Here is a 22,356-nt window from a genome sequence, read left to right as displayed (position 1 = left end):
GGTAATATAAAACGGATAAGGTATTCCAAAAACAATAAACAAAACTTAACTAAACAAGGATATTAAAAAGCGTGGGAAAGAAAGCTTTTTTTTCTTAAATTATCGTCTAAAAACGTTTGCCGTATCAGAAGAATAATAAAATACGTTTTAAAACAAATCAAAATCGAAATACATCATTTGAAAATCGAACGTAATCTCAAAATCTATTACTCATTGAAAGAAACGCCACCGAAATAAAAGGGATGAGACACAAAACACCTGTGCTTCAAACATTCTAAAAAAAACAAAAAAAGTTACCAAAACAAGACCGACCTCTGTTCGAGCGACTCGTTAGAAATTTAAAAGTTCGATTATAAACTGTATTACAACGCCATAAAGTTGGCAACCCTGATACCATAGACATTTAAAAAAAACTAGTTATGTGGGAACAAAAAACGGGGCAAGAGACGGCTACCTAATTTTTTAGCGTCATAATTTATCTGTAGTTGAACATAAACAATCTACTATTGATATTTAGCCTGTGTTTTGGTTTGTCAATAGTTTTGTTGACGTATCATAAACAAATTCCCATCTTGACATGTTGTATAGTTTATGGGACAAACATTTGTTGGGTCTTTTTCTATGCCCTTTGACTTTTACAAACGAGCGTCCATAAAATTTACTCGAACATGTAAAATGTGTTGCTATTTTATTTTATCATTTAGTAATAAATGCCAAATTGAATTTCTAGGAAATCCATACATTTTGATATTACAAAGTAAACAAATTAATTTAAATATGTTATTTAAATAAACGTTAACCAAATAAATAATTATAAAAAAAGTAAAAAACATATTATCACTACACGGTACCAAAAATAATATACATACCTAGTCAATGAAAACTAAAAACCACACTTTTTACTTATGAAATTATTGTATTGTTACCGATCCTTGATAATTGTATAAAGAACTAGCTGTCCGCCCCGGCTTCGCCCGTAGTACATATTTACGTTTTCTCTAAGGAATATAATAAAAAAAGAATTATCGAAATCGGTCCACCGGTTCACGCGTGATGCCATGACCAAGTAAAACGTGTTTCATTTTTATATAATACTAGATTTCGCCCGCGTTTTCAAAGGAAAACCTGCATAGTTGCCGTTCCCGTGGGATTTCCGGGATAAAACCTATCCTATGTGTTAATCCAAGTTACCCTCTATATGTGTGCTAAATTTCATTGTAATCGGTTCAGTAGTTTTTACGTGATAGAGTAACAAACATCCATACATCCATACATCCATACTTACAAACTTTCGCCTTTATAATAGTATTAAGATATTAAGATTATATACCTAGATTAAATCTGTCCGTTTAAAGAGTCGTTCACATACAAATATACATTATACAGGTGAAGATAATAAATGCGTGTTATAAAGCCAAACATTTATGACCCATTTTTACATATTAACACGCCTGTTACAGAGGTCATGTTATACTGGTGTTAATTGACACCAAAACCACTGTTATCAATACACTTGTTTTTATATTTTAGCTTAATGATGAATGGATTTTGGTCATTGAGAATTTTTTATAAAGATTCAAGCAAACGAGTTATGTCATAAAAGTTAAGTAGTAATTTTGCGTAGATTTTTTGATATTTCCAAAGCGTCATTGATTAAAAATTTGATGATAAGGAAATGTTAGAAAAAGATATTGTTTTCTATCATAGTACCTATTTCTATGGAAAACTTATTATGAAACTAATCAGAAAATTTATAGGTAATTCATCTACGTTTAGAGCTTACAATATTAAAAATCTTGCTTCTAATAATTATTAAAAATTAAAATACGTGTGTTATTAAATAGAATAAAACAGATAAGTAAGGTACCTACCTTATTTAAGATGTGTCTAGACATCATTTAATTAGCTACAGATAAATTATTGTAGGTAGGTTTTATTGTACGTCGTATAAGTTTTAAAAATTATTATTAAAATATCTGTTAATAAACTGATAACCACGTAGGTAACTATATTATGTATATGTACCTATATCAGACCAATAAATAATCATTATGTAAATATTTTAATTAATAATCATGTTCTCTAATAAATATCAATTTATATCGAATCTAAACTTGAATAAATTCTTAATCTATTTCATTATCAATGTCACATATTAGGTATATAATAGCAAAAATATATAGAAAGGAATCTTTTGGCAAGAAAGATAGCTCTGATAATTTAATAGTCTGGAAAAGCATAAGCTTCTTTCGAGGGAAAACGGGAATTTAGAATCTAAAAATTAACGACCCAGAAACTCGAGGGTGACGCAATTATTTATTAACCAATAGCTTTTCATTACATTAATTAACCATTTAGCAATTATTGGCAATACTTAACAGATAGAAACAGCTTTGTCCTGTAAGTAATTTAAATCTAAATAAATAAACGCTTTCTCGTAATTGTTTATAGTAAATCGATCAACGCTACCTAATGCTAATCAAATGTCAAAGTTCACACATGTTGACACAGCCCATGCTTGTAAGAAAAAAAAAAAACAACGCCTGTCAAATTTAGAACGAAAACTATATTCGCTGCTAGCTATAACGCATCCGAATTGAAAAGTCAACCTGTTATAAAACAAATCAGCGTATCAAATGTATTTTAAAACGATTTGCATAAACGAATACGCAGAGATGTACGCAACGAAGCTACGCAGGTCTCAAGCTCCCCGGGCAATGATCACCCCTCTACCCCACCCCTAATTTGTCCACTCCGCGTCGAGCTCGCGTCGCGTGAAGACGTGTATGTGCCGCGTCTTTCCCACCTGTGGCTAGTGCTCGTTGTGTACAAAATTTTATGAATGGATAACCGGTTCCCATGGATGTGTTTTAATTCAGTGATAGTGTGTTGACCTTTATTAATCTGTGTTCAAACTGTGAGCGGAGGCTGGATTTGTGACATTAACAAAGTAAGCAAATATGCTACGATAAGTGGCTAAATATCGATGTTCTTAGAATTTATATCGGCCTATGAATAATAAAATAAGGGTGGCATCTTTTTAGATAAACTTCAGTGTCGATTTTGTAGGAAACTAAGAAATCCTTAGGTAGAACTCGGGATCGAATAGAAAACGTATCGTTCGCTTTGATATGTTGTGGATAATCGTGTTTTGAGATCAAACATACACAATAAATCTTTAATAAGATGTTTCATTAACTATAGGTAATAATAAGGAGGTATACTTATATGTTATGACAAAGAATTTTCATCCACCCTCCATATTAACCGACCAAAACGATAGCCTTCATTAAATTTAAACGAATATAACATTATTTTCTAATTAGAATCTATTAATAGACACGAAAATAAGCAAATTGTTGAGAAAATTCGCAAATTAGAGAAAATTAACAATTAGAAATGGAACATTAGAAAATTCGAAATTGGAACGTTCATTTTTTACCGTCTACCTATAGGAAAAAACAAAATTGGTTGTTTTAAAATGTACTTATCTATTACTCACCTATAGATATACAGTAATAATATAAATATAGGTAGTAGAAAATTTCTAAATTAAAACTTTTAACATCATAAGATTACATTTAAAACGAACATAGACTATAAATCTACTAGACTTTTTTGTAAGCACTAAATGTACCTAGGGACTTAATATTCTCTGAAACAAACTGCCAACAATGTAGGTAGGTATGTACCTAGGTATGTAGTAGAAAATTCTAGACATTGCTTGGGATAAAGCCTAACTTATCTAGGATTCTGGGTGCTTAAATGTAGTTTCTTCGTTAGTCGTAATTAAATTGAGAAAAGTAACAGGCTCAAGTACCTATTACGTTTTTGTGTTAGTTGTAAAAAGTAAAGGGTTTAATCATGGTTTAGGTATTTTGCATTACAATCTAGGTATGAAGCTGTTGATATTATAAAGCCGAAGTTTGTTTGTTTATTTGAACGCGCAAGTCTCGGGAACTACTTTTCCGATTTGAAAAATTCTTTCGGTGTTAGATAGCCCATTTGTCGAGGCTATAATATTACCTATATCATCTCGCTAAGACCAACAGGAGCGGAGAAATGCGGGTAAAACCGCGGGGCACAGCTTGTTCACAATATTAGTAGGTTTACTTTAGAGTAGACGACTACCTGGGTAGTGGGTAGATAGTAGATACTAATTTCTACGATATTCGAGATAAAACTTAACTTTTTTAAAGTCGGTTAACTAGTCTAAGTATACCATAAGTCCATAACCCCAACGTTTGATAAAATATTTGAGTTATTAAATCACAATTTTCACAGAAATTCCATAAATTCTAAAAATGTAATTTTAATGTTTACCTAAGCCAAATTAATTTCGCGATCAAAGGGTAGAGGGTTTATTAATTATATTATACAACCGTCTCTTTGAATCGTGTTTATAAATTAGAAACCAAGTAGGTTTTAAAGTGAAGTCCCGTGTCCCCTAGTGGGGTAAGGGGCAGATGCATTATCCATACATCTGTTTCACTGATCGATTTTCTTTAGGGACAAGTAGGTGATCAGCCTTCTGTGTCCTGTCAGACCGAGACATTTTTTTTCTTCGTCTCCACCGGGAATCGAACCCAGGACCCCTCGGTTCTACGCTCATGCGTCAACCACTGTACCAAGGAGGCGGTCTAAGTAGGTTTATTCATTGTTAAAACTATAAGGTAAAGAAAATCGATCAGTGATGGGATAGCACGTAGTCTTGACTTTAGCACTAGCTGCGCTTCGCGGTTTCACCCGCGTGGCTCCGCTCCTGTTGGTCTTAGCGTGATGATATATAGCCTATAGCCTTCCTTGATAAATGGTCTATCTAACACCGAAAGAATTTTTCAAATCAGACCAGTAGCTCCTGAGATTAGCGCGTTCAAACAAACTCTTCAGCTTTATAATATTAGTATAGATCTATAATAAAAGTAATACCTACTTACTAAATACGTAGTCACTGCATAAGTTATCTATACTAATATTATAAAGAGGAAAGGTTTGTTTGTATGTATGTATGGTTTTCACGCATAAACTACTGGACCGATTTTGATGAAATTTGGCACAGATAATCTTTAGACCCTGAGAAAGAACATAGGCTACCTTTTATTGCGAAATAGTACCACGGGCGAAGCCGGGGCGGACCGCTAGTACTAGATAAATGTTACATTTTATCCTGTTTAAAATTCGTATTTTTTTTTCAAATATTGTACTTATATTGTTTTACAAATTACGTAAGTTTAAAGATGTTTGCAAACAGCTGAATAGAATTTGATGTAAATCAGCATATTAAATAGATACAGAAATATATATTGAGTACTTTTTCGTGTTCAGTACAAAAGAAGTCGCGGGAACGAGTTGTTGTTGAAATTAATAGATTTCCGGTACTAATAAATTTGTAATAATGCTGATTCAAAAACATCAATTTAGTTATTTATATTATTGCTAGCGGAAACAAGGTATTATTTGCTACAAAATTGTTTCATTTATATTAACTAGAAAATACCGCGGACTTTGCCTAGCTTCGATAGGTTTTTTGTCTCATCAAAATTGATACAGGTTTTTCAACAAACATTATGTTGATTGAAAAATAATACTTTTATAAAGTCGAATAGTACTAATTTTTGTTAGGTACAACAAAAATATAATATTTGTGCTAAAATTAGTATGCAAAGCTTTAAAATTTTAAATATTAATATTATTCAATTCGATTTTATGAATGGGAAACTCGATTAATAAATTGACCTTATATTATACTAATTATGTAATACAAGTCGCTAGCTCCGACTCTGCTTAGCTTCTCACCTATACAAAAAACAAGAAATGTTACCTTTATGTCACTCAAGAATTATTCTTGACGTGTAGCTTTTTTTAATTATTATATTTTGAAATCGTTCTGTATAGTTTTGAGTACATTTTTATAATATTATTAGCTACTAGACACCTACTCCTATTTCTTTTAGGTGTTGACTAGCTTTCCGCCCGCGTCTTCGCCCGCTTTGTCTAAAACATAATAAATTATATACTATAGATATATAACCTTCTTCTTGAATCACTCTATCTATTAAAATAAACCGCATCAAAATCCGTTGCGTAGTTTTAAAGATTTAAGCATACAAAGGGACATAGGGACAGAGAAAGCGACTTTGTTTTATATACTATGTAGTGATTTTGCACAGTGTTTAAATTACATAATTTCATTCAAAAATATCAAATCGATATTATCGTTTATCCGTGACACACAGACAGACTTTCATATCCAATTTTGTATAGATGACGAAACATTCAACTCAATGATTTCACAGATGCAATATTTATCAATACAGGGCGTACACATATGGTCTGTTATCAATTATATTCCGTTTTCAGATGTTACTATATTTGAATTTGATTACAATAGCTTGAATTTAACCGACTTTCAAAAAGGTTGTTCTTATTGTTAACTAGCTACGCCCCGCGGTTTCTCCCGCGTGGCTCCGCTCCTGTTGGTCTTAGCATGATGATATAGTATAGGCTATAAGCCTAGCCTTCCTCGATAAATGGGCTATCTATCACCGAAATAATTTTTCAAATCAGACCAATTGTTCCTCAGATTAGCGCGTTCAAACAAAAAAACAAGCAAACTCTTCAGCTTTATAATATTAGTATAGACTATAGATTGGTATAGATTTTTTTTAGAATCTCATTGAACATAGATTTCTGAAAAAAAAAATAGATGTTGAATCCACTTTGAAATAGATTGTTCAATTATTTATTGTTAGCTGCATTTTGTGCACACAGTTTTTCGTTTGTAGCTTTGCTCTGGATAAAATAACTATCCCTGTCATTTTGTAAACACAGTTTTTCATCAATGGCTTTGCTTAGAAAAAAATGTTGTACTTGTCTATCCCTGTGAGATATTTAATCAAAATATGTGCAGCTATTTTGATGTAATGAGTTTTAGTAGAATATTTTAGAGAATTTTTTATGCGGTCGCTTATTATAAACACGAGCGAAACCGCATAAAAAAATTCAATAAAATTTCCTGTGTGATATTGATTTTTAAACAATTTTCATATCTTTGAAGTTATATAATCGTTTGAGTAATTTTGCCCCACAAGAGTGACAGACAAACAGATTTATCCTCGCATTTGTATAATTAAGTATTTAGTATGGATATGAATAGAAATGTCAGATACGCATTAAAAACGGGTTTTTGTGATAATTAAGTTCACATTTTTTTTATTCTAATGCTGCAAGGTGGATGTTTTTTTGTGTTTGAGAATAATTAAAAATTCTAACGTCTGTTTAAAGGCACTGTCATACATTATGCGATACGATATATAATAGTATGTAGATTAAGTTTTTCTCGATTTGTTTTACGTATCTACTTAGTCATGAAAGAATAAATAATAATTAATGAATGCCTTCTTTAAAATGCATGAAAATATAGAAAGGGTTTTAACTTTTAAACGGAAAAATTATTTGTTTATTTGATCGTTTTTTGTATGTTGGTGAGATAAAATAAGGAATACACCAAATGGATATTTCCTTTAGGTACTTCTTATACGAATTTAGATTTATTTTGTACTAGAGGTCCGCCCCGGCTTCGCCCGTGATACATATTTCGCAATAAAAGGTAGCCTATGTCCTTTCTCGGGTATCAAAATATCTCCATACCAAATTTCATGAAAATTGGTTCAGTAGTTTAGGCGTGATTGACTAACAGACAGACAGACAGAGTTACTTTCGCATTTATAATATTAGTATGGATTCGGTAGTTCAATTCTTATTCACTTAATACCTACTTACTGAATTCCCATTTACTTAAAGCGTTGTAGGATTAAAAAAAAAAAAGTGAAGTCCCGTGTCCCCTAGTGGGGTAAGGGGCAGATGCATTATTCATACATCTGTTTCACTGATCGATTTTCTTTAGGGACAAGTAGGTGATCAGCCTTCTGTGTCCTGCCAGACCGAGACATTTTTTTTTCTTCGTCTCCACCGGGAATCGAACCCAGGACCCCTCGGTTTTACGCTCACGCGTCAACCACTGTACCAAGGAGGCGGTCGTTGTAGGATTGGCTATTTGTTATTTACAACTTGTATTTACAAACAAGTAGTATTTGAAGTTATGAAACTTAACAGTAGTCAAGTTTCATACTTGAACTTTGTGAAGTTACAATTACGTATTGATACTTTGTATGTGAATATGCCCTTTCCTCTATTAGAAAATGATTGATTTCAATTCTTTTCTCCTGACTTACAAAAGTAAATGCTAAAACTAGGTGTAAATTTGTGGGCTGTGTTTTGCTGATCTAAAATGCCGGTGCTCTGTTTCACAGCTAAAATATTCTGTTTAACAAGTCTAAAAGTTAAAATGTTTATGGATGATGGTTAACGTAAAAAAGTTGCAAATAGGGACAGGGACATTACCAACAGTGGCGAAAGAAACCCTACCATCGTAGCATAAAACAAAGTCTGTCCGTCTGTCTGTCCCTGTCTATCTTTAAAATTACGCTATCGATTTTGATAGCGTTTTTAAAAGACAGAGTGGTGAATGGACAAGGTTTTAGTATATTCATTAATTTTTACACAATGTAGACTTACTGTTAGTAAACGTATCGTAAACTTCACATTGACCAAACCTCCCTCACCCTTTTATTAAAGAACTATCAAATGTCTATAAATCGCATTGAGATAACCAGTTGCCAGCGGATGTACCTCATCCTGCGAGGCTTCGAACCGGTTGCAAGTATCACCGTTCCCACGTTGTTGCTAATATATTAAAAACACCGGACAAACTTGTTCTGTTTTGATTGGATTTAGTTGAAAGTGTGAGCGACATTTTGTTTAGGCAAGACGAAATTGGTGGATAGTAAATTGGTAATTAAATTTAAAATAGAAATTGTTCTATTAAATAACTTAAAATTGTGTCACATGAAAGCAAAATGTAGTAGCAGGTAGTATAGCGTAGGACAGGATACAAAGATAGGAAGTAATATGTGACGAAAACTCTCAATATAATATAACGTGCACTTGTATTTTTGTACGTTATCCTCCCCTTCCTTATTCATATTCATTCAAACCCTTTCTAAGTTTCCGTGAATCTGTTACGATGAATTTTATTAGTTTATCGCGCGTAAGGCCACTTAAAAGGATAATAATTTTATATTTGCTTAGTAAAATCTAAATTTATAAACAAATAAATATAAAATATGTATATTTATCGCTACCTTTAATACATTATGGATTGAACACGTTTTAGCAATAATCATAATTTACAAACAAATCATTAACAAACATTAGGTATAGTATTGGGCACAAACATGAACCTTGGGGTATGCAAAACATCTTTATCATATAACATACGTAAATGATCACACTCGTTGCTAATTCAAACGATATTTAATTGTCAACTGACATAGCAACAATGTCTTGTTAGCCACATGCAAATATAATAAAAAAGGGGCTAAAAATAAGAAACGCGGTGGCAACTCCCGCGTAGAGGCAACGGTCGAGCCACATGGTGCGTTTATATTGGTCCTTGACGTACGATTTTTGACATATAATAATAAATGAATAAATTGTAGGAAGCGGTTGCATGATTGGTTTTTATTTTATAGTAAGAATTCATAAATTGTAATGATATCTTGAAACTGCTTGGGTACATAATGATTAATGATATTGCAAATTGATGTTGTTTTGTACGGTTAATAAATAAGTTCGTTTTTTTTTTAAATGTGTCAGAAAAAAGTTTAAAATTGGTTTTAGGTCGAGCAATGTATATTCTGTAAATAAAGGTGTTAGTAATTTCTTAGATTTTTAAGTTGTAGTTATTAATTAATCGAATTATTTGGTAACCTATATGTATGTTGATTAATTTATATTATAATTTATAATGTTGTTGTGTATAGTTGTTTGGCAAAATTATTTCTACGAAACTTAAAAGAAATACGATTACGTTACCGGTTAAAAGATCGAATTAGTAAGGTTATCTATACGAACCACTAGCCACCCCATCTTTACCTTACACCTGCTCATTACAAATTCTATTTACATCAGTTTTTGTACATTTCTGTGGGTTTAATTTGAAAATCTTGTTACAAGTTACCCTTTGATGGCTTATGACCCGAGTCTAAAGGTAGGATCAAACGTAAATCCGAAACTATTTGAGGTATTGTCGTTAAGGCATGCGTTAACAAGTTTTGGTGTAACTTCAGATGCTCGAGCATTGTTCTTGGTTATGGCATTGATTTTAAGGGTATCTTTGTGTAGAATTATTGGCTTCAGTTTATGATTTGAGGTTATTAGTATGAAAACTTGTTAGGAAATAAGTTACTAGTTTAAGGACAGGTTTCATGACGTCCTGATTCCTGTTTTGTTTTTAAAACATAGATTTATTCTGTGTGGAAATATACGACAAAATTTGTTAGGGACATCATATCAGGGACATTATGGGTATGTAAATAGTGAATACGCCTATTAATATCGTAATAATACATTATTATTATTAGGTATGTATTTACATAATATAAGCTACCCCGGCAGATGTTGTTCTGCCCTATTGTCCCTATTACGTTTTTTCTCCATAAAAACCTTGTGCCTTAACAAGAACAAAAAAATTACCCGAATTATTCGAGTTTTACGCTTAGGCGATTTACCAATCGATCTACATTTGGCGATTCATTTTTATTTATTTAGAAAGATATAACTCCTATAGTAATTGCTCTAGTGTTCTCCATTTAGTGAACATCCAATTGATGAAGGATCTCGTATCACACAAAATCTTTTACCGACAATTCAACAAGTCTCTCGTTTACCCCTAGGCCGATATTTGCTATTTGTTGATAGAATCTTTGATAACACGAAAATCAATGGAGAAAATATAATCGGGCCTTGAGATCCAACAGAATTAAATTATATTGAAACATCGATTCTTATCATTATCTGCGTTAAAAAAAAAAAAAATAGAGCCTGTCTGTCTTTCTAGCTTGAAAAATCCTCTGTTTAGGAAGATAGGACCTTCCCAGAGTGAATTAAATAAAAAAAGACAAATATTATACTACATAAATACTTATATTATAAATGCGAAAGTTGGGGAAACGGGAACTGTGCTTTTCCTTTGACTACGCGGGCAGAGCTGCGGGCGAAAAGCTAGTGTAGTATATGATCTATTTAAAACTATACGTGTACTTGTATGTGTGCGTGTATGTGTGCTTTTTCTTTGGATTCTTGATAAACAAGTACTAACTCAGTACTTAAGCTAGTACATACGTCATAAAAGATGGTGGCCATATGTAAACGTTCACACGACCACATGCCTACGTTTTATTGTTTCATGTTGTTTTGGCGCCTTTTTGAGCTTTGATGGCGCGAAAAAATGTGATGACAGATTTGAGACCGTTGTGAACTTGGATGTTCTCGTAAAATGTGATTTTTGAAGTGAAACTTCTTTATTGGGGTTGGAAAAAAATTTAGTGTAACATTTTTTCGTTACGCGTGACATTTTTCCGTTACGCGCCATCTTGTTCTTATCCCTATCGGTCAATTAGGGAAAGCTGGCATGTTCACAGTACTCACACTTATGCAATTTCACTTACAGTATGTTCAAAAATAAATGCGACTCTAGTTTCATTTTAGACTTGAATTGTAAAATGGGTGCGTTGTAGATAAATATATGCAAATATAATTACATACTTATGAAAGCTCTCATAATTTACCTGTAAAATTATAATTTAAAAGTAAATCAATTGATGAAGTTAATTATTTATTCTAATAATAATCAATTGGATAAAAGTATTAGTAATCATTCAATTATCAAATAATAATTAAATTTCAGGTCATAAAAACAATACAAATAACACGTGCGCTTACTCCCAACACACGGATGGTTGTTTTGATAATGATTTAAATAACGGGCGTTTTTTTAATAATGTGATAACTCTGATTAATTAGTAATTTGATTTTTGAAAAAAAAAATGCCGATTTTAGTCAAAATTTATATTTTTCTAACAAGATCCTTATCATCCAAATTTCCACCTTAGTGAGAAAAATTGACATATTTTCTAATGAAAATGAACAAAAAAATTAAATGATTTTATTAAATACTGTAAAATAGTCTATAATTCTTCCATTTACTGTATCACAAAATTCTTCATAGATATTTAGATATTCGTACTACACCAATTACATCACCCTGTATTTATAAACAATTGCAAAATATGACACATACATAGGCCGGGAGATACTGACACAAAATTTCGGGTCATTTGTAACAGAATGGCGGTTCTACAGAGGTCTTATTACGCAATGACTAAAAGAAAAATGATGGTCAGAACTCAGAACGCTGGTACCGGTGGACTAGTCGCGTGGGCGTTAGTCGAACTCGTCGGATAAATAGCGAAAGTCAAACGATTTGTAACACAAAAATTTTAGAATTCACCGATAGCCCATAAAAAAGATGTAGGCGGTAGTGTCATGCCATACTTTTCCGGTGTAACTTACAGCCCCCCATACCGACGCGATGCGTTGATTAAAAAAAAAAACAATTCAAACATTTGTACCAGGCTATCTTTTGCACAGGTAATCATCATCGTGCAGACATTTACAAAAATCGCCATGCCATACTTTTCGGACGATTCCAAATGGCCACCATACCGCCGAAAATCTGCAAATTTTTGAATTTTTTTTTCTCGCCAAACGATTTGTACCACCCTACATTTTTTTTCAACAACTCCTGAATGATTATAAATAGTTCTTTTTGTCATTGCGTACTAAGACCCCTCTAGACAGCCATCCTGTTACAAATGACCCGAAATTTTGTGTCAGTATCTCCCGGCCTAACATGTGCAATGTGTAAATGTGTTGACGTTCCAGCTCTTCTTAATATACCTATACCACGCGTGATTCGACGTATTTCTGTCAAGTTGCATAGAGTAAATTATTCTTTGAAAAATAAGATTAAGTATAAAGAAGTTTCACTTCTTACGTGTGTACACTAGTACACGCACACATTTTTTTTAAAATGTTTTGTTACTGTTTTTGTATATTTTACTAACTGCTTATTCCATGTTAATTTATTAACTAGGTACTTATACCAATATAAGCAGAAGTTCTAGCTAGGCGTTTCATGTATGAAATCGTAGATAATAGTTATTTTGACAATTTTTAGTAACGATAAGAATATGTAGAAAGCTTCATCAAAAGCGTACTACCGTTCCTTTAAAACACCTTATATATTTACAAAATAACAATAGAATTTGGGTCGTCTTATACAAGAATTAAATTAAAAGAAAAACACATAAAGGGATAGTTATAGAGCTAATGAAAGGGGTGATAGTTATCACAAAAACTTACAAAGAGACAGAACATACAAATGACTGTAAATAAACGTTTTTGGGTTAAATGCTGTGGTTTTGCGGTTTGTCCATTTTAGTTCACTTGTCATGTCATAGATATTAACATTACTGTCAGTTAACTGTTTAAATACTGGATTAATTCTGTATTTGAGCATCTATAGACCTTAATGTTATTAATGAAATTAATTTTATTCAATTTATAAATAATTCATTCGCGTATTTCATTTTATATCTGTTTGAAATGCTAATTTGTATCAACATTTTATTTATTTGTGATACATCTGTATCATTTGAATAAATTAAGAATTGATTGTTAGATTTCGGAATTAAAAGACGCTGTTTACAATACATATAAAATAAGATATCATAAGTATTAGTTATTGTAAACGATAGTTATAATATAGGCCCCAAATCAGACCCCTGGGGCACTCAATATAGAATTTTAAATTAATAACATCAATCTGGGGGCACGGCAGTGCCCCCGCCAAGTCGAGCAAAAAAAAAGCGGCACGGCCGTACCATCCTTTTCTCGAAGCAATTCGGGCCTTTTTCGACCCCCTATAATTCGGTTGTGGATAAAGCAAGAAACCTGAATCTTCAGTAACTAATCCGGCATTGTATAAACACGGAATATTTAAAATTTCAGTCAATTTGAACCAGTAGTTTAAGAATGACAACTTGTTAAAGTTTCTAAATTTTGTCACTCACTGACTCACCGATCATCAAAAGTCCAAGGCACTTCTAGCAGACTTAGAAGCTTCATATTTGGAATACATATAGAGTTTAGTGTCTTAATCATGGGAAAACTTAAATATTTTGTAATTTCGGTCCAGTTTTCCAAATACACCAACTGCATCAATAACTTTGTAATCCCATATAAATATATGGGATTACAAAGTTATTTATGCAGTTGGTGGTTGGTGGTGGTATCAAAAAGAAAGGCTCTACAAAAAGAAGTGAGATCCCATCAAAAACATCCTGTAAAAAACCCAAGTCTCGCAGCTCAGTCTTTCTACCGTCAAAAGTTGTGAGATCCATGTAATACCAAGTCGGTTAATCTATTTAGTGTCTACTTGAAGGACCTTCTGTCTTAAGTTATTACATAAGTTATTATCATGCCAATATTAAAAATATTTAACGTTTTAAACAAATAGATCGACTTGGACATCGCATGAAAACAAAATGAATATTACAATATTATATTAGATTCTTTAGTCTCTCGCGCCTCACGCGATTGAAACTCTCGTTCCTGTTGGTCGCTGGCCCGTCGTGCTGTGTAGTGTGATACATACTAATAATCAAATCAAGCGATGTCCAAGTCGATCTATTTGTTTAAAACGTTAAATATTTTTAATATTGGCATGATAATAACTTATGTAATAACTTAAGACAGAAGGTCCTTCAAGTAGACACTAAATAGATTAACCGACTTGGTATTACATGGATCTCACAACTTTTGACGGTAGAAAGACTGAGCTGCGAGACTTGGGTTTTTTACAGGATGTTTTTGATGGGATTACAATTTTCATACGAACAAATCACAGTCTATTTGAACTAAGAAGATAATTTACCTCGTAAAATACTTTAATATACATCATGTTTATTCCACATTCACTGAATTAATTCAGTCTACTGTCTCAGAGGCTTTGTAAAATTCGTACAGCTAATAGGCATTATAAACAAAGCCATTGACATAACAAACAGAGGTCCAACAGACAGACGAGTAGACAAAATAATTGCCTCTCACCAACTTGTATACACCTACGGCCGTTTTACAGAAACTGGGTTTTAGAAGACGAGCGGAAGCGATTTTATAAATTTACATCAAGTTTTTAACTTGATTATAGCTAGCTGATTATAAGAATACTAGCCCTTCGCCCGCTTTGTCTAAAACCTAATAAATTACATAAAACCTTCCTCTTGAATCACTCTATCTATTAAGAAAAAACCGCATCAAAATCCGTTGCGTAGTTTTATAGATTTAAGCATACATAGGGACAGAGAAAGCGACTTTTTATACTATGTAGTGATAATGTGATGAATTTAAAGAGTAATTGATTTCTTGGAATTTGTTTATAAATAAAACGTAATTGATTATAAATGCTATTAATTATTTATCTTAATTGCCTACTTCTCAAACTTTCTAATTATTTCCGCTATTAAGTAAGACTTGTAATCGTTTGTTTCTAGCTGGTTTTAGGTCCTTATTTTTATTTTCTTTACTTGGAAATTAAAAGGCTAATTGTGACAAGATATATTTTAATATTTCTTGTAGTAATATAAATTGATATTTATTATACTTTCAAATACGCGGAAATTTTCAACATGTTATATTTGTTTCGATTATTAAAGAATCTTGCTTTATCAAAATTTTTATTACAGGAAACATTTCTTCATAAGTTGTTCTAAGCTGACACAAATTGACTTTCTTATCATATGCAAGCGCAAGTAACGTTCTTTGTGTAATGCGATTTTTTAAAATTTATTTGAAATATAATTGTTAACTTGGAATTTCGGGATGAAATGTAATACCTTTTTATATGATTTACACCTAATTGAATTAAAATCATCTAGTTGTTCACGTCTATAGTTCACGTGAACGAAGTCGCGGACACCAGATAGTATTATAATAAACTCAATGGCTGCCCAGTACAACCTCAATCGTATAATTCGTATAAATTACACCATCCAAAAGCAACTGGGCGAAGTCGCGTGGGCAAGCTTGTGCAACGATTTCAAATTTCTAAAGAAACACTTAATGAGTATCATGTGGGCTTAACTTAATACTTCGTGACGTCATCTTTCCAGAACTTTCTTACCATTAACCAGATAATTGGTGTTTTACGGTTAGTGAAGGCCTTATTTAGCTATATATCAATTTTAGAGTCACAAACGACTTTCATTATAATCTGCCTGTTAATCTACACAATTATTATGAAGATGAAATTTTCGATTGATTGTTTTTCTGTGTACCTATAGGAGAAATACTCCAAAACATCTTGGCTGATTTAAAAAATTTTTCAATATCAGAAAGTTAAATTTCGAGACACAAGTTATATTTTTGTGTTCTTCCCGGCTACGCCATATTATGTGTTCGTAAGTCAGAGATTTTACAGAATATAACTAGTTACAGGAATAATAAAAACTTTGTACCTACTGTCTCGTTTGTGACTAACTATTTAATCTATTTTGTGTATTGCGGAGTTTTTACGAATTATTATTAGACAACTTTGTAGTTAGTTGTTCCTATCAGCGAATGAATTTTATAGATCTTTATAATTTCACAAATAGTTGAACTATATTGTATCTTATAATACGATCATCATAGTACTTGTATTTTTATATCCATAGATACTTCACTATAATAATTTTGCCATTCTTTCACAAGAGACAATGAATATTTTAGCCATCCATTGATCCCCTACAACATAATGATTTCATCATCCTCCTTTTGAATTATCAATGGACCGATCAGGCCTCTGGTCTTCGAGTAGAAACTATAAAAGGTCCATCGCCATAAAAAATTAACGGCACATTGATTTAACGATGTAACTTTAACGTTTTTGGAAGATGCATAAAGTGTCATTTTTCATTCGTCCATCGTAAAATCGCTAAATATTTTTTATGGTTCACTATAAAATCTATGAAATGTAACTTTTTGTGTTTTATTACGGGCTAGGATTACTTTTTACGCGGGTGTTGGTGCAGTAGATGCAGGCATTGAAATTTCGATTTTCTGGTCAAAAGTACGGTTCAAATTAGTGTTTAGGTAGTGTGAGAAGGTATTCAAAATTTCGTTATTGTTGGTTATTAAATTTAGTTTGTTATTTTCTGTTGATTAATTTTCTTCTCAAGGTTTACTGTTAGTAATAATTGCATAGGCATCTCTTTAAATACCACTTAAAATATATGTGAATAAATATATATTTTACTAGCATATCTCAAAAGGTTTAAATCCTAAGAAATACCTATACTTCTGTAAATAATGGTCAGTTTTAATTAATTATTGTTTCCTTTCTTTACAGATAGCTGACATGGTGACGCGTATATCGTCGTGACAAAGTGTAACAGTGTGGATATTACGGTAACAGTGGTAATAATTTACGCGACTCGGTAATAAGTTAGCGAATCGGTAATAAGTTACGCGACTCGGTAATGAGTTACGCGACTCGGTAATAAGTTGCGTGACACGGTAATGAGTGACATGGTGACAATGTGTCGGTGATTTTTGTATCGGCCAGTGGAATATGTGCAGTGTGTTGTACGAACATCAAAATGTGTGCCAAATTTTGGATTTCTACCCTCATTTTTTGTGGTAAGTAATATGGTATTAATTTTGGTAATATAAATACTTAGACGTAGAACTTCTATAGGTAACAAGGTACATAGAATTAAGTAATTTTTGAGGAAATAATTCTTGAATCAACAACGCAGTTTTTAGCATTAAAAATTAAAGACAACATTACAAATATACATGTATAGAAGTCTAAGATATAACTCATTGAAAACAGAAACATAAGTTTTACATATAAATATAATTCAATAAAGAATCTTCACAATCTATAGTTATAAATAATAATGACCTGAGACAGAAGATATTTTAAAATCAGAGTAAAAGCGAATTGATGGTAATTATTTTCAATGAATATCTCTTCAGTCGGTTTCAATAGTCGATGATTAAAAATTTAATTAAAGTCCTATAAATAATATAAATAAGGTTTAATTTTGAATATACGGGACTAATTAATAGTGAAATATGAAGCCTTTTTCCGTTGAAAGGAAATTTGTAAGTTTTGAACGAAGTTATTGATTCGCACCTGAACGGCTGGTCGATTTTGAATAAGTTTTAGTGTACATAGATAGTTTCGTTTCGAAAATTTTATATTTTTTTAAAAGTTGCCTTGCGTTTGATTTTAGTTAGTAAAATCTTGTTCAGAGCTTGTAATTATATTATTTCCCTTTTTTCAATGATTACCATCTGCTTACTTTAATGTGCCCCTAAATAACAAATAACAATTATTATATATTTAGAATTATTCAAAACAATTGAATCCAACAAGAAATATTTACAAATCTCTCGACACAATGAACCGTATACAAAACAATCCAGCCGTTTCGACTCTTGAATAAATAGAAGGGATGTTAAGTATTTCGAACTATTTAATATTAATTAAATGCCACTTAAGTTAAGAGTCTTTAAGGGTAAGGGGTTGACTTTAAAATCGCTGTATTTTTAACCGAGTTCTTACAAAATAGATTCTTTGATTTAATTGTTTTTGTCGAATGTGAGGGTTTTACATATAAAAGGCTTGGTTCAAAATATATGATGCAATATTATAGTCTAACTAGCTGTGCTCCGCGGTTTTACCAGCAGTGCTCCGCTCCTGTTGGTCTTAGCGTGATTATATAAAGCCTATAGCCTTCCTCGATAAATGGGCTATCTAACACCGAAAGAGCTTTTCGAATCGGACCAATAGTTCCCGAGATTAGCGCGTTCAAACAAACAAACAAACTCTTCAGCTTTATAATATTAGTATAGATAATCTGCATAGTTATCACGCCCATACTGCTGAAGAAACAAACAGGTTTTTAAGTGTGTCAATAGGTACTGCATTGAAGTGATGAACCCAAAGACAACATGATTTCAAACTTATTAGTTCCACCATGCTTCCATTTATGAGAAACAAAAAAAAACATTTTTGTTTATTTTATGATGATGATGATGTACCTATTCAAAATTTGATTAAAAGTACATCTTCTAAATAGGAAGAGGGTAGGCAAGTTTATCCATTTTTATTTGACGTACATTTAGCATTTATACCGTACATTACTGACGTTAAGACGAACAAAGTCACGGGCAGATAGCTAGTAACGTATTAAATATGAAACAGCGGTGGAAAGTTTATTCGGAACTCGTAAAAATTCGCGATAAATATTCCAAAGGAACGTCCGCCGACATCTTGATATTTTGAACAAGTGAACTGTCAAAGCGGACCCTAAAGTTGGGCCAATCTTTCTTTTTGAACACTTTTAGGGGCCCTTGGGTTTTATTATTGGGAAATGGGTTTTTGATTGGTATTATATAACTATGGAATTTAGATTTATTGATATCTGATGCGCAGAGCAATTACAAATATTATTAACCATTTAAGGTATTTTTATTTTAAAAGCATAGTATGTACTATGTGGTATATATGTAGTAGGTACAATCTTAAAATATTTTTTTAATAAAAAAAGGAATTCCATAGATTAGTATAAAGTTTCATGTTTTGGGATAAATATTCTAGATTCTTTTCAAACGTTCGATTTGTCATCTATCTCATGCAATAACGATACCTATTATGTACATTTGAATCGGTGCAGCCGTTCAGGCGTGAAATCATACCAACAGATAGAGTTACTGAGTCATATAACATTTTAATATTTATCCTATCTACATGATATTAACACCTATGTGGGATAAGGAATCGCACTAAATTTGTAATAGGCCCCCTTCACAATGGGCAGCGTTGGCCCAACAAATGATCGTCGGTGTTTGCCGCCATTACGGCGATTATGAATAAGATCATAGACATTTAGGCTCTCTACCACACTACACTATCGTAATTGTATCTAATCGCCAACACTGCCCATTGTGAAGAGGGCCCATTATATGTAGTCGCTTTTATCTATAAAAAATAATAATAATTAAACGTGATATACAGTGAACTTGAAAGAATCGTGACATCAAAATGATATCATAATACGGAATCCATTTCACGCGGCACACGCTTGGCTGCCCCCCAATCAAATGTCAAAGTAATTGACTTATTTGCAAACGGGACTAAATACCGAATTGGAGATGGTTTTCTGTTTCCATTGTTACACGTCACGATATTTTACTTTCCTTTTTAAAACCAAACGTACGAATTTTATTTAGTGTGTGTGCTTGAATGTTTTTAATTAACCATTCGATACAGAGACAAAAACGTCAATTCTTTTTTTATAATATTTCACATTTAAATGTAGAGACTAGAAGAAAATAGATTTCCTACTGATACGGATTTGTGGGTCGAAAGCCTTGCTACAAACAAAATCAATACAGTTTTTATAGTTAATATGATTTACAGTATATTATTATATTATTACAGTATATTATTATATTATTACATTATATTATTATATTATATGTATATTATTACAGTATATTATTATAGTACAGTATATCATTTACCTATACGATAGGTACATACGATTATTACTTAGACGCAATAAGATAATAACTCAGCCAAACTTACTAACAAATTTATTATTGAATCATTGAACTATAGATTATATTCAATAATAATTAAAGTTTATATTAATGGCTTAAAAGTTTGAATATCTTCAAGACTTGAGAAATTGTAATATTGATGATATTACGTTCCCCTGAATCAGGACTTCACTTCTAAGATTAGGCGAATTAATTCAGTTTTTATTTGTTTCTTAAGACTTTAAATTTTAATTAAATGGAGGTGTCGATGAAAGTACTGAAGATGGACTTGAGAGAATCCTTCATTTTATTACTGTTTATTCAGAGGTGTCGTTTTTTAAACTTTCTTTAAGTTTTGTGTTTATTGTCTTGGCTCAGTGTTATTACATTTTATGTTAATTAACACGATATATTTTTTTTGTTTCTTTAAAATTATGATTGTATTAATTATATGAAGTTTTAATAGAACTATTCGACACTACATAGGTTGTTAATTTATATATTTGCCAAGTTACCTTCAATAATTAAGTTAATACATAAATCGTGAATCAGTCTTTTTAATACACTCCTCACTCTCGCAAAACAAACCGCCTTTTCCTATCAGGTTAGTAAACATGTTCACAGTTTTTTCAACACTTCAAACTCACATACACATTAGAAAAGTACCTATCCATTACATTTCATACGCTTATATGTCATGTTTTTCAACAATTTTACAAAACCGTGTCGTATTACAATGGACACGCACTTCCGTGTTTTGTCGACTCCAGCTAAACTTCCCCTTGATATTTTTCCTATAAATCTCACCACGTCAGCAAATCATAACTTTTATGGTTGAATTTTATTGATACCTACCCTCTATTAATGGTATTTTTGCGGGTATTTGTAAATAAAATGAAATTGTTATTATAATTGCAGTTAGAAGAAAATCTCATATCGGGTTATATATTATTCGGAATATATATTTTTTTCGCAGTTAAAAGTTCAATTTAGCTAAAAATAAGGGTAGATCGCAATTAAACAAGATAAAGAATATCTCTATGTTTTTTACGGATTAATGGTTAAACCACTGTACCTACTGATTTGGAAGACATTATAAATGAAAATTTGTTGAAAGTTCAAGCGTAGCACACAAAATAAGAAAAAAATAAACTACCTATCTCTAAAAGTTTGAAGTAGGTAATACATTTTTTTTTGCTCGTGGTTTTGAACTTGGGTGAAACCGTTCCTACATAGGCACAGCTAGTTCCTACATATTTTTAAACAGACATACACATTTTTCAAGTCGGTTAAACGAATCTTTTTATTTCAAGTACACTCAACATGTAATCATTATAACAAGTACAAAACCTTAAACATACTTGAGAAATAACTGAAACCTGTATTGGACTAGATTTAAACGCTATCATTAAGATAAATGCTTTAGTTTATAACCTGTATTTCCTCGCTTGTTTTAGAATAAATCTTTGTCTAATAAAAATTTAATTTGAAAAAAAAAAAAAAACCACTCCTGTTGGTCGTAGCGTGATGATATAATATAGCCTTCCTCGATAAATGAGCTTTCTAACACCAAAAGAATTTTTTAAATCGGACCAGTAGTTCCCGAGATTAGCGCGTTCAAACGGACAAACAAACAAGCTCTTCAGCTTTATAATATTAGTATAGATTATGTAAAATCTTAAACTCAAAACTATCACATCACATTGGCTACATAATTTCAACTGCATTTTTCACTCAGAAAAATCGAACCCTCAAAATTATCTTCACAATAATCAGATTCCACAACAAAAGATTTCC

At 31.8% G+C, this 22,356-nt stretch overlaps 1 protein-coding gene across 1 annotated transcript in view; it reads left to right on the top strand.

Annotated features, from left to right (window-relative positions):
- Positions 1–2,764: 2,764 nt before the first annotated feature.
- sns (nephrin adhesion molecule sticks and stones) overlaps positions 2,765–22,356 on the top strand; it is a 207,634-nt gene continuing 188,042 nt past the window's right edge. The window contains exons 1-2 of the mRNA XM_089711862.1: positions 2,765–2,950; positions 17,354–17,643. Coding sequence (XP_089567988.1) covers positions 17,604–17,643 — 40 coding nt within the window. The 5' untranslated portion in view covers positions 2,765–2,950; positions 17,354–17,603. The remainder of the gene's footprint in view (positions 2,951–17,353; positions 17,644–22,356) is intronic.

This window comes from Colias philodice, chromosome 27, assembly GCF_061535455.1.
Source record: "Colias philodice isolate Cphi_HAF_F1 chromosome 27, ilColPhil1 Martin Lab GWU primary, whole genome shotgun sequence".
NCBI lineage: Eukaryota > Metazoa > Arthropoda > Insecta > Lepidoptera > Pieridae > Colias > Colias philodice.
Note: the sequence above shows the minus strand (reverse complement) of the source record. Positions and strands in the feature narration are given on the sequence as shown.